The sequence below is a fragment of the Protopterus annectens genome, chromosome 1.part0 (genome assembly GCF_019279795.1).
Source record: "Protopterus annectens isolate FY-2018-M chromosome 1.part0, PAN1.0, whole genome shotgun sequence".
NCBI lineage: Eukaryota > Metazoa > Chordata > Ceratodontiformes > Protopteridae > Protopterus > Protopterus annectens.
The window spans coordinates 852891214-852904224 of NC_056725.1; the positions used below are offsets into that span (position 1 = coordinate 852891214).

The 13011-nt window shown below is 35.2% G+C and overlaps 1 protein-coding gene across 8 annotated transcripts in view; it reads left to right on the forward strand.

Annotated features, from left to right (window-relative positions):
- The window catches only part of FILIP1 (filamin A interacting protein 1), a 1235241-nt gene that overhangs the window by 375826 nt on the left and 846404 nt on the right, over positions 1 to 13011 (forward strand). For all 8 annotated transcript variants that reach the window (XM_044063667.1, XM_044063671.1, XM_044063673.1 and 5 more), the window contains exon 2: positions 2206 to 2487. In XM_044063667.1, coding sequence (XP_043919602.1) covers positions 2212 to 2487 — 276 coding nt within the window. In that variant the 5' untranslated portion in view covers positions 2206 to 2211. The remainder of the gene's footprint in view (positions 1 to 2205; positions 2488 to 13011) is intronic.

Sequence of the window (13011 nt, forward strand, 5' to 3'; positions counted from 1 at the left end):
ATGACTCTAAAGAAGAAAGTTAAGGTTTAGGATAAACTTAGGTTTTAAAATAATGATCTCTGCAGAAAGAAATACCTTCTGTGGCACCTCTTTGACCCAAATCCATTTGTCCAAAGAGAAGCTGGACATTATTTTTGTAGTTTGTTTAGCATCCAAATAACACCCCAGTTCTGGGTATTGGAGCATTCAAAATGTATAACATCAAAATCACTGAAACTATTATATAAATATGAAACATGCTAGTTTTTTTGTAAGTTCTGTGGATGCCATGAAGTCCTACCTCTTTATGTTCGTTTATGTTAGTAAGTTTTTTATAGTTTTACAATAGTCATTTTCTGACATCACTACCATCCCCCATCTGCCTTCACAAATCTTATATCTCCATTGTGCTAAGCTAATTAAATGCTATTGCACATTCAAATTTAAAAAAATCACTTTTCAGATGTCTTGCATAAACCATTTATCATGTCTTTATCACATATATTTGGAAAGATTTCCAAGGTAAGACTTAAGGCAGCATTATAAAGTATTGGTTTTGTTAAACAATCCTGTTGTGAACAAGCATAACGCATATTCCAAATTTAGTTTTCGATCATATAGTCTCAATTCAGTCAAATTTTGCACTAAATTGGCCCTTTTCATTGGTATGAATGTAAAGTCATGGAAGAGGATGCTAGCTTGTGCAGGGATGAACTCAATATTACCTAAATTACTGCATGGTGAAACTGCTCAGCAAAATAAATTAAAGTCTTTAATAGTAGTGTGCCATCAAGGGAGTGTTTTTCTTCCTTTTTTCAATTCTGCAAACCTTCACAGATGTGCAGTGCATCTCTATGGTTCTATTTTAAGTTAGAACATGGAAGATAATTACAACGATTAGATGAATTGTTTGCTAATGGTCAAGCTTTACAACTTCCAGGTTGCCGGATGAAACAAAAATCTATACTATTAAGTGAGCTTGACTGCATGTTAGAAATGCAGGTGAAATGCTATACAGTAGTAGAAAATATATTTCATGATGATGTGGGAACTAAGATTAACTCAAAATTCTTTTAAGTTACTTATTAAAATAAACTTTCCCAGTAGAGAACTGAGCTAGTGATTATCATAAAAAATGGAAGCTGCCAAACCTTCCTGTCCTGTCAAGTCTAATATATGTACCTGTAGTACAAACTGCTGATCTTACTTTCTTGTTAACTTACTTTTTCATCTTCTGTTCACATTACGTTTTATGTGTGCATTTGTGATTTCAGATATTTGTTTTGAACCATTACCTCTTCAAATAATGTGATAATCAATTCCAATCCTTTCTGTTCAATAATATTTCCTCATGTCCCTCCATGCATTTTTTTTGCTCATGTTTAGCTTTCCACAGCTGACTATCAGCTGCTCTCAAGGAGCCTCTTCTCATCCACTGGGTCTACCAAACCCGACTAGCCTCCTGCAGACAAACTCTGACCTATGTTTGGGACCAGTGAGGTGATTGTGGTACAGCAGTGGCATCATAAAGGTTTTCCCCTACTTTCCCACCAGTGCACTGCCCAGCAATACCCTCTGTGTGGGTCATACAGTGAGCACAACTCCTCCATCACACCACTCCATCATTCCTCACTACTGAAAATGATTGACATCAGCAGGATGCCCCACTCATTCACAGGCAAGTCTGTGAGGTTGATTCTCCAATCTCCACCAGGGAAACCAGCAACCTGAATCTGTCCCCATCACACGCATCTCCCTAACCACAAAATGAGCACTGTCATCCTTCCTGTCTCTGCCACCAAACACCCAATATACTTTTCTAACTCAGGTCAGCAGCACTATAGTCAAGGATTTATCCACTGATATCCTTTTATTCTCATGCATATGTTATTTAAACGATCATATCCAGTTAGAGCCTGTTTTTTATGTTCTTAGCTTCTTTAACTCCCCTCACTGAAAACACTTCTTATGAAACCATAAACATTATGTTTTTACTGAGAGAAATGTAAAATTAAAAGGTTTTTATGTAGTCTTTCCCTTAATTGTGACCAACATTAGAAGAATGCAACACACATTAATTCGATAGAAGAATCCAAATACACGAATAAGAAAATGCTTAACTAAAATAACCAGTTTGTAAATATTTTGAGCTCAGTGGTACATAAATTGTTTTCTTATATATATATTCTTATACATTGAAAAATATTTTTTTTTCTTTTCATTTAGGTTGGAATGAAGTCAAGGAATCAACCTTTAGAAACCATGTCAAACAGAGAACATTTTAAACCTCACTCAATGCATGCAAGTACAGAAGAACTAGAAACTGCCCATGAAGGCAGAAAGAAAAAGCACAGATCAAACAGACACAAAGATGGGGATACAATGGCATCAGGCACTGTGAAACGACACCAAAAATCCTCATCAACACGAGACCAAAGGACAAAGCAACTAGAGCTCTCCAAGGATGACCTGCTTCAGCTTCTCAGTATAATGGAAGGTGAACTTCAGGTAAAAGAAACCATATCTCTTTCATTTTTGTCTGGCTATTAATTCTATGTTTGGTGACAAAGCCTAAACAAATATAATGGTTATATTCTAATATAATTTATCCCTCTAAAATGTTATGAATCATAAATATAAAACACAAAATTAAAAGATGACTTGGGCATTGTTTATCTCAGTGGTTGAGAATGTTAAATTTCAAAGTGTCTGAAAGACATGAAGAAAAGGCCTCACTATAACATTATCTTTATATGCAAAGATTTATGATAAACTATAAAAATGACACAGAAAGCAATGATACAATTAAAAATGATTAACAGAATAGTAGTATAAGAAGTGAAACATTTGCATTATACTGAAAAATGCAGGTACACTGGATATTAAACTGGCATGCAGCAACTGTGACAATTATAGCTTAATAATGTTAGCAAAGGAAAACTGCATAGGAAAATAACAGTGATCATGCCTATCCTGTTCTGGATTGTATTTCATGCTTTAGCAAGGTGACGTCATAAACACTGATGTAGAATTTCTGGTCCAAACAAAAAGGAAAACGTGAATCACAGTGTCAACCCTTCTACCTTTATATGTAAAAAGTAAGTCTGCTGCACTGTAGAAACAAGTGTAATGTACATCAAATCTCTTCCAGTTATGTCACAATGAATCCAACATTCCAGTGTTTGTCTTTTGGATAAATTACTTTTTTCTGTCAGATCAACAGAAGTCCAAACATTTCCATCAATGTACCATACATATATCTTACAGTAAAAGGAAGACTAAATACCTCAAGGTTCATCTGATGAAATTTTATATACATGACAATTTAAGTGCCCTTTGCAAGTGTTCTGTTCCTTTCACATCCTTATTATTTTGGACTAGCAGTAGCTTTGCATTGCTACCCCAGTCATTGCCTGCAGCCCTGCAAAGTAATCCATTGGCTGCATACTGAAAGGGTGTCACAGACGAGGCCATATCCAGAACAACTGAAGCAGGAAGATGGATGACAAAAAGTCCTATTAAATACAGGCATCTTCCAAAGAAACAGAGAAAGCTAAAATGCACTCCTCCTGAGGACTCACACACAAACACACACATACACATGCACACACACACACACACACACACACACACACACACACACACACACACACACACACACACACACACACACACACACACACACACACACACACACACACATATGCACATACACTCACATACACATATGTACGCACACACACACACACACACACACACACACACACACACACACACACACACACACACACACACATGCACACACACACACACACACACACACACACACACACACACACACACACACACACACACACATATACACATACACTCACACATACACATATGCACACACACACACACACACACACACAAACACACAGACACACACACATATCCACATACACTCACATACACATATGCACACACACACACACATACACACATACACACACACACACACACACACACACACACACTCGCACACACACATATGCACACACATGCACACACACATTAGCGCACACACACACACACACACACACACACACACACACAAGCACACAGGCATCCACACAGACATGCACGTACACTGGAACTTAATCCTCTGTTCCTTTCAAAACATATAGCCACTGAAAAATGAGCTAGGACTTTGTTTGTTATGGTACCATTTGATAAAACCTGTGAAAAGTAGGGTTGAAACAGTGCTTGTGAAGTGGAAGGCAGAATGCTCTGTTAGAACCAGACCTCTCAAGCTCTTAGCACAAGAAATCTGGACAAAGCCAAAAATAATGGGGGGGGGGGGCAATGGCTCAAAATAGGGACAAATGTTAAATATTGCTCTTATAAACTTAGAAAGTTGTTAGAATAAAAGGTTTTGTGTTACCATCCATTTTGCGAAGTACTTGGAGTCTGAAACTCAAAATGTCTGTCATTTTTAGTGAGTTCAGTCCTGAATGATTAGCCAGAAAAACCACACGTTTTAAGAGGAACAGACTAAACACATGAGGCTTCTGCAAAAATCTGAGCAGTTGAGAGATATGTTACGACATTTTTTAAGATGCACAGTAGCATATAAATTATTAAGTGATATTTGACTGAGTAGCAGTTGTTAATGTCAAAAGTAGAGCAGAAGGTTTTCTTTCAAAGGAAATTATATTTTTACTGACAATGTAGGAGAACTTCTAAGGGATGTTTTTGTCTGCATTTATGTACTGTTCTTTGTAACTGTGTGTAGGTTCTGTTCTTAGAGGTCTAAGATTGCTGCAGAGGGTGTTTTCACTTTCCTTAAAGCAACAACCTGGGAGCTAATTGGGGTTGCAGAGGGCACGCATCCATTCAGATTTTTAAAATTTAAGATGAAAGCAGTGTTGCTTTTTGCAAGGTTACTTTATTGTTTTATTCTGTCTGACATTTGGCATGGTAGGTGTGGTGATCTTTCAATCAACAGAATGATGTCGTTATTTATTTGTTTATTTATTTATTCCTGTTAATGGTTGGTCTGTTTGAGGAATGCACACTTCCATTCTCCTGTCAAAGCTTACAGGCATCTTTATATCAGTCCTGAGTTTTGAGTTTCATGGTGGCTGTTGTCAGGGATGAAGTCATGATGAATGGTATTTGGTTTGACTAATCACTAGTGATTAAGTTCCATTCCCACCCCTGTTCCTAGAAGGTGACATTAAGGCACTCAGGGTTATTACAGTTTTGGAAACTAGCCTTTAGTAAAATGAAATGTCTAACATGTATGGGATGGAATTGCATCTTTTTGCTTCTTGTCCTTCTCTGCCTCAACGCCTAACAAATGACAGATCCTATACTGTTCAGTGACAACAGAATGGTCAGCAGCTAATAAGCATGTGTCACTTAAGCAATAACCGATGATGTGGTGTGGCATATTGAAGATTTACCCATGGTTGGCATGGTTTAATCACGAGGGTGAAGCCCGAGTGATTAAATAAACCCAACCATGGGTAAATTTCAGTATACCACAAGCACAGAGTCGGTTATTGCTATTATACAATGACATTATTTAAGAAAAAAAAATACTTACCTTTCTTAAATAATGTCTTTGTATAATGGTGCCGTACTGTCCTTCCGTGGATGGTGGTATCCTGCTGCCTTGTTTTGATGTAATGCACATGCATATGGGACTTGCTTTCCCATGCATAACCAGTACAGCAATGCTTTGAAAAAGAGCAATGGAGAAAAGAAAGTTTCCGTTGCTCCATTTTTGTTTGATTTTTGTTTTTTATTAAAAAGAAAAATTTTGGCTACTTTAATTGTAGGAGAGAGAGACAGAATGGAGGAAATGCAAAGAAAACCAGTTACGTGTCTTTAGTTTAAATAACGTACCTGATTTTCTTTGTATTTCCTTCATGCTGCCTCTCGGGTATGTCCGGAGTCCAGACTATAGATTTTTTTTTACTTTTTGTTAAAAAAAAAATAAAAGTTATGGAATATATGAATGGAAAGAAATCCGGGTGACTGGACCTTTTTCCGTTGGTATATTCTGGGATTTACAACAGGCACTCTGGTTGGGCTGGCCAATCAGTGTGCTCGTTTTCAAATATTATTAGGCAGTTGTTGTATAATGATGGTTAATCTACATGCTGTTCTTGCACAGTCTACAACAGATAAAGCAGAACATTTGTGATTTAATTAATAAAAGTTGTGAACTCATTTGTTCACTTTTTCTATGTACCATGTGCATTGCAGTACAGGAAGAATTTATAGCAATCTAAATATTTCTTAAGCAGCTGTAGGTATTATACAGATTTCTACTACATTGTTGTGATAGGTGACATTCTGTTTTGCATTGTATATATTCTGATACAGAATACATTTTACTTAGAAAAGAAAGTGTCCCTGCATGTATGATATGGGCCAACAGAAAGTACAAGGACTGTTACAAGGAAGTTGCTGTTGGGAATAACATCAACTTCCTTTACAAAAAACAGATATGTTTTCAGAGATATTATTGAGAGTACCTAAAGGAAGAGGTTAGGAACCAGAAAATCTTAGAAAATGATGGTCTTGTGATTATAGGAAGGTTTTCCTGTATTTAATAGCCAGTCACTAGAAGTCAAAGCATTATGAAGTCTATAATTCCAGTGGTACTCTCTTAATAAAAACTCATGGAGTGACAGGCAAATGTTGATATGAGGGAAACTGTAAAAACAGTAAACAAAGTGCATTTAAAAAAAAATCCAGGAATTATCATGAAAGCTGCATAACTCATGAAGATACATGTAGCTTAAAAATGTTAACTTTAAATGAGGAAATCACCAATTAGCAGTGTGAGCAAATAGTTTTGATGGCTGAGAGAGACACGATTATAAAGTTTCTAAACATGCCAGATGCAGATGTGCAATCCATCACTTTCCATGATGTGAGCATTCAAATGTTATTTAATTGTATGTGTGCCTGTGTGTTTGAGTGATTATGTCAGTATGAGAACATTGTCAGCCATCTTAAAACAAATGAACAGAGACATAATTTTTTACATTATTTATGTTCTGATGGCCTTGTGTGAATTTTTTTCTAATAAATTTGAAATTTGACCCCCTATCTATCTATCTATCTATATATATATATATATATATATATATATATATATATATATATATATATATATATATATATATATGTGTGTGTGTGTGTGTGTGTGTATCTATATATAATTATATGTATTTATAGACATATAATGACAAAAATCAAGATATGTTTCCTCTTGGGTAAAACAGATGGCTGGAAATGGGAACTTTTTCACTTTTTACTTCCCAAAAACATAAAGTCAGTCTGTTGAGTTTTCTTGGGTTATCTTATCCTGTGTCATCCTATCTATCATCTTAGAGTCGCTTTTTGCTTTTTTGGGAGTGAATATTGATTAGAAATTCTAATTAAGGATGTATTACTCCATTATGTTAACCTCATACATGTTCATTCATTCATTTTCTCCTAATTCATGCAGTAGCAGTATTGACAGTTTTCTTTATACAGCATGTGTGTATAAAGATACAGCTCTTTCCTTCTCACATTTTGCCAGATTATGAATATTAACTTCCCACACATGTAAATTAATAAAACCATTTTTCTTGCACTTCATCTTTTTACTTTTACGTCTTTATAGTTGATATTTACTAGCCTAAGCTATGATAATTCATATAACCACCCCAGCCTTTTATTTTGTTTCTTTTATTACAAAAGATAACTACCTTAAACTAGGATAATTCAACTACTTCCACTCCTTTTTTTACACACTGCTTATCCGGTGATGGATGTGCATCCATCAACTCCAGCTTCCTCATTATATTTCCTTATACATTATAAAAAACATATGAAGAACCAGATATGGGTCTTGTCCCAAAATACACAGAATATTCCCCCCACACACACACACACACACACACACACACACACACATCTATATCTGTATATATCTGTGTGATTTATATATCTATCTATATATATATCTATATCTATCTATATATATATCTATAGCTATCTATCCATTTATATATATATATATATATATATATATATATATATATATATATATATATGCACCTGCAGGAGTTTGAGTGTGTGTATGCGTGTGCGTGTGCGTGTGCGCGTGTGCGTGTGCGTGTGTGTGTGTGTGTGTGTGTGTGTGTGTGTGTGTGTGAATGCTTTTGTCACCATAAGCCATGTTTATTGGGTGAGAGTTAAAACCACTTATCCAAATAACATTTAGACTGATTTACAAGAACACAGATCCAAACACTCCACTAGCATTTCAGACTTAACCACGAACCTTTAAAAAATGTTTATTCCACAAGAAACATATATGGTAGGCATCACTCCATAATTTGTATAAGAAAGGAAACATATTTAAAAAATCAGCTTTGAAAATAACAACACATTAAAAAATATACTACAAAGGTTTTTTATAACAGGACTTTTAAATGTGGCAAGTGTAATTGATGCCCTTTTGTTAACGAAAAAGGCAGGAGAGATGTAGTAAGTACAATGAAACCATAGAAACAGCATGGTAGATTTTACTATTGCCACATAGGAGTGGTATATTAAGCAGTGTGTGGGTTCTGTAATTTTTTCTTTTCAGGAAAGACTGAAAGAAGTCAATGTGATAGAATTTATCAACATATATATAACATCCATAAGGAGGGCAATAAAAGTACCTCAAGCAGACATGCAGTTATATGCTGCAATTTTTTTTTTATTCTGGAAAGGGAAGAATTTTCCCCTTAGGGGACTATTGGGAAATTAACTTAGACGAGAGGAAGTTGGTTTGGTAACCGAGAACTGATACGACTAGTGAAGAAATTAGACACTGTCATCTGTGCTAGCATGTCTGGCTGAAGTTTTGTACATAATTTCAGATTAACCTGTGTATTGTTTGCCAGCATGACTAGCTATGATATTGTAAACAAGTTCTCACATGTTGATTAATACTATGTTTGTACAGGATGTTTTAAAAAATTTTGAACAGTGTCCTTTTAAATGTCTAACTCTGCATGTTTGTGCTGGAGATTCTAAACGCAGGTTGTGTCAGGTCAGCTGATCTACAGATAATGTCATCAGAATGTTTGCAGTTGCTCTATGTTTACTTTCAGAGACTGATGACAGGATGGAACTTTCAAAACAGCTGTTTGTTGATTTTCAAAGAGTAAAATGAAAATAAGAACTGGATCAGTTAAGACAGTTAACTTAGTTTATAAAAGAGCCTGCTGAAGACAGTCGAGTTTATAGCTCGGTAGTTGTTCAGTTATGTTGAGTTCACAGTTGAATTGAGTTGTTCAGTTGAATTGGTAGTTATGAGTTCACAGTTGTACTGAGCAGTGGATACCCAAAGGACTCACCAAGAACTGTAAGCCTGCCTTTGCTTTGTTGTAATATTTAGCTTAGATCAGGGGTACTATTCTCTAGACAGATAGGAAATTATAGCTAATTAGTCAGAGTTTTTTTTCTAAATGTTGGATTTCTATCCTTCAGTATTAATTTAATTTTCCTGGTGATTGAATTCTGTTTGTTTATTGAAATTACTGTTTTACATTTTTAATCATTTTGTTCATTAATAAATATTTTTATTATCTTACATTGTGGCAGGTCAGTTAGTATTCTTTTATGATTTGAGAATGGTTAAGGTGTTTGCCTTACAAACACAAGGTGCAGGGTTTGAGTTTCACAAGGGATAATTGGCTAGGCCTAAAATGGCTTGCAAGGGCAGTTAGCCTAGTACTAACCTATGAACCTATGCTTATACCTGTTTTGATAATTCCTGGGCCACTCCAAAAGCCTGGCTGTTTTAAGTCATATGCTACCATTTGTTTTAATATCTAATTTTAATAACTGGACACCCCTTTGAAAGGGTATATAGACACTCTTATTGGTGGCAGCATTTTACTGTATCATTTGGGTGAAGGGACACAGCTGAAAATCTGTGCCAGGCTTTCCCAGAAGTGGTTTGATGTATGAGATTCAATTTATTTAAAGTTTGAGTGTATGTGAGGTCTTAAACTGGGCCACATTGTTCTGGAGTGTGCAATAAAGAGTTACATTAGGGGTGGACAGAAGTATACAGTCCAGTCTCAAGTTATAGTGTGTGTTCCTGTTGTGCTCTTAGGTGAAATTGTGAAATATTACTCCTGGTTAAGTGACCGTCTCACATTGGAGTCAGTAGTGAAGATTGAAGTCCCTTAGTTACTGACTCAAGCTAGAAGGAGACATCACATATTGCTGATAGTTCAGTGGGATATTAAATGGACATCACACAACTAACAACCCTGGGTTAAATAAAGCAATTAACTGTTTTACATAATAACATTATGTTATATTTCTGTATGACAGTTAGTTTTTGTGGGCTAAGCATTTTTCAAAGGTTCTTCCTTTAAAGTGTGCTAAGTCCAAAGCAAGTTGATAATGAACATTTGCTGGACTACAATATTACCATTTCTAAATAATTTTTGTCACTTGGTTTGGGTCCACCTGTGTATCTTCACTGGTGCCAAATGGAAGATCTAGAATATTCTTACATTTCTTTTGATACAATGGCATTCCTCAGGATACGAATAAAATAAATATGATATTGTTGATAACTACCTGACATCAGGATGGAAAGATTGCTAGCATGCTGCTTTAAAGATATCCTGCTGGAGCAAAGTGGAGTTTCTGCCTTCTGGTTTTTGAATGGCAAATCATAATACATAAGACAAGATGAAACCAAGTGCTTGGGCAGTGTTCTTGTCATGTGTACGTCTCAAAATATTTTCCTGATCTCCTCACCAAACAGGTCACCCTAAATATTTATAGATAGGGTTACTTGCCCCTGATATATTCTCTCTCTGCTTGACTATTAGATGAAACTGAGCATGGAGTCAGTCTGCAGGTCACATCTCCATATAATCTCTTTCTTTTTGTGAAGGGGTGTTTAACTGTTAAAATCAATATCCAGAATCCATTTCCAAGATGTCTGATGTAGACTGAGGGCTAAGAGTTTTTCTTGCCACCTTTCATATATTTGCACTAATATTTTAAGGGCCTTTCATCTCTTTGCCAAGATAGCATTGACATGGGAGCTTAAGCAAACTTATAATTAAGTTATTTTATGACCTAATCAACTTCATCCAAAAATTTAACTGATTTAGTCTTAGGTTACTATTACTACTAAATCTGACATGAAGTAGCAATTATGCTGCTATCATCTTCATCTCTTTGACTATTTATAAACCACCTGTGCCTGAGATGCTGGTCTTTTTTTTTTGTATGAGATTCACCATTGCTTTAGTTCATCATCCTCTAGAAGGCTGTATAAATATCACCAACATCATTTAATTAGAAAGCTGTGTATACTTCCAAAAATACCTCTATATTGCCAAATTCCTTAACTAATGCATTATATTTCAAAACAGCTTTGTAACGTCTACTGTGACATTGTTAGCTTTTCTGTGACACTCATTTTTGATTGCTGTTTACTACAGCCTGTGCTTGAATGTAAATAAAAATTGAATCTTCATTCACGTGGATTATTTTCATCTGTGTTTAAGTCAAATTTCTCAGTATGTATTACTGCTTACCTTACTATCTTCTAAATTGTTTGTAAAATGATCAGTATTTTCTAGATATGAATGTAGAATTCCCCCTACACCTTGTATGTCATAATAAGTTACACTTTTATAATTTTTTCTGAAAAAAAGATTCTTTGCTTCTGGCCATGTGTGTGTGTGTGTGTGTGTGTGTGTGTGTGTGTGTGTGTGTGTGTGTGTGTATAAATATGGCGAGTAATGTGCTACCATACCCTCCCACAAAACCTAAGACAAATCATAAATCCACAATGCTTCAGAGCAAACCTTCGAACATACCTCTTGGTTTCCAGTCAATGGTCTTCTCTTGACTAAATGCTGTTATAGCTATATCCTTCAGTCTTATATCTGTAGTGCCCTTTAGGTCTTCTAGCTTATTCTAAGCTTCTGGGCTTTCATTTGAAGACCTAATAGTTGCGAAATCTAGAAAATCCTACCAAATAATCTACCATCTAGTAGTCTTGCCCTTCGCATTCTATTGCACCAGTCTATTAATGTAACGGAAATTGTAAACATTATCATTGCATCTTAATACGAAATGCAACATTGTGGAAAATAATGAATTCTGTGATCCATCTCTTTGCTTTTTTCCTTTATATGCTAATTTTTCATTTTGTATGTGATAGTTAACACTTGCTATTTTGGCTTGTATTGCATCATTATATGACATCTTATAAGATATGTTAACTGTGGAGCTTTTCTTCCAGGCTCTTTACTGAAAAGGCATCTGTCATGGGCAAGTTAGATTTTCACAGTAAAGAAATGCTAATAAATATGTGTGTGTGTGTGTGTGTGTGTGTGTGTGTGTGTGTGTGTGTGTGTGTGTGTGTGTGTGTGTGTATATATATATATATATATATATATATATATATATATATATATATATATATATATATATATATATATATGTGTGTGTGTGTGTGTGTATGTAGCTAGCTATATGTGTTATATGTGTGTGTGTGTATATATATATATATATATATATATATATATATATATATATATCTATATATATATTTTTTTTTTTTTTTATTTTACATTTGTTGACTGGGCTGGTCTGACTGGATATATGTCCATTTTCAGCAGAGGCCCGGGAGAAAAGCTCCAATGAGCACAAATAACAGTTATTTTACATGACAGATTTTAAAAAATCGAAGTACATCTTTTAACAACTCTACATGTATTTATCTGTGGGTCTGTGTCATATTATCAAGTTTTGGAAACTTGAAATTCATATGGTAGAGAATACATGTTCAAGTTTCCAAAAACTCAAATGCAAAAAAAAGAAAAAAAAATCCACTTTTTACAAGGGAGCAAGTTCATCTGCAGCCCCATGAAGTAGGCTTCACCCTACCCCCCCCCCTACAAATTATATATACCAACTCTGAGATTGCATTACAGTGGGGGAAAA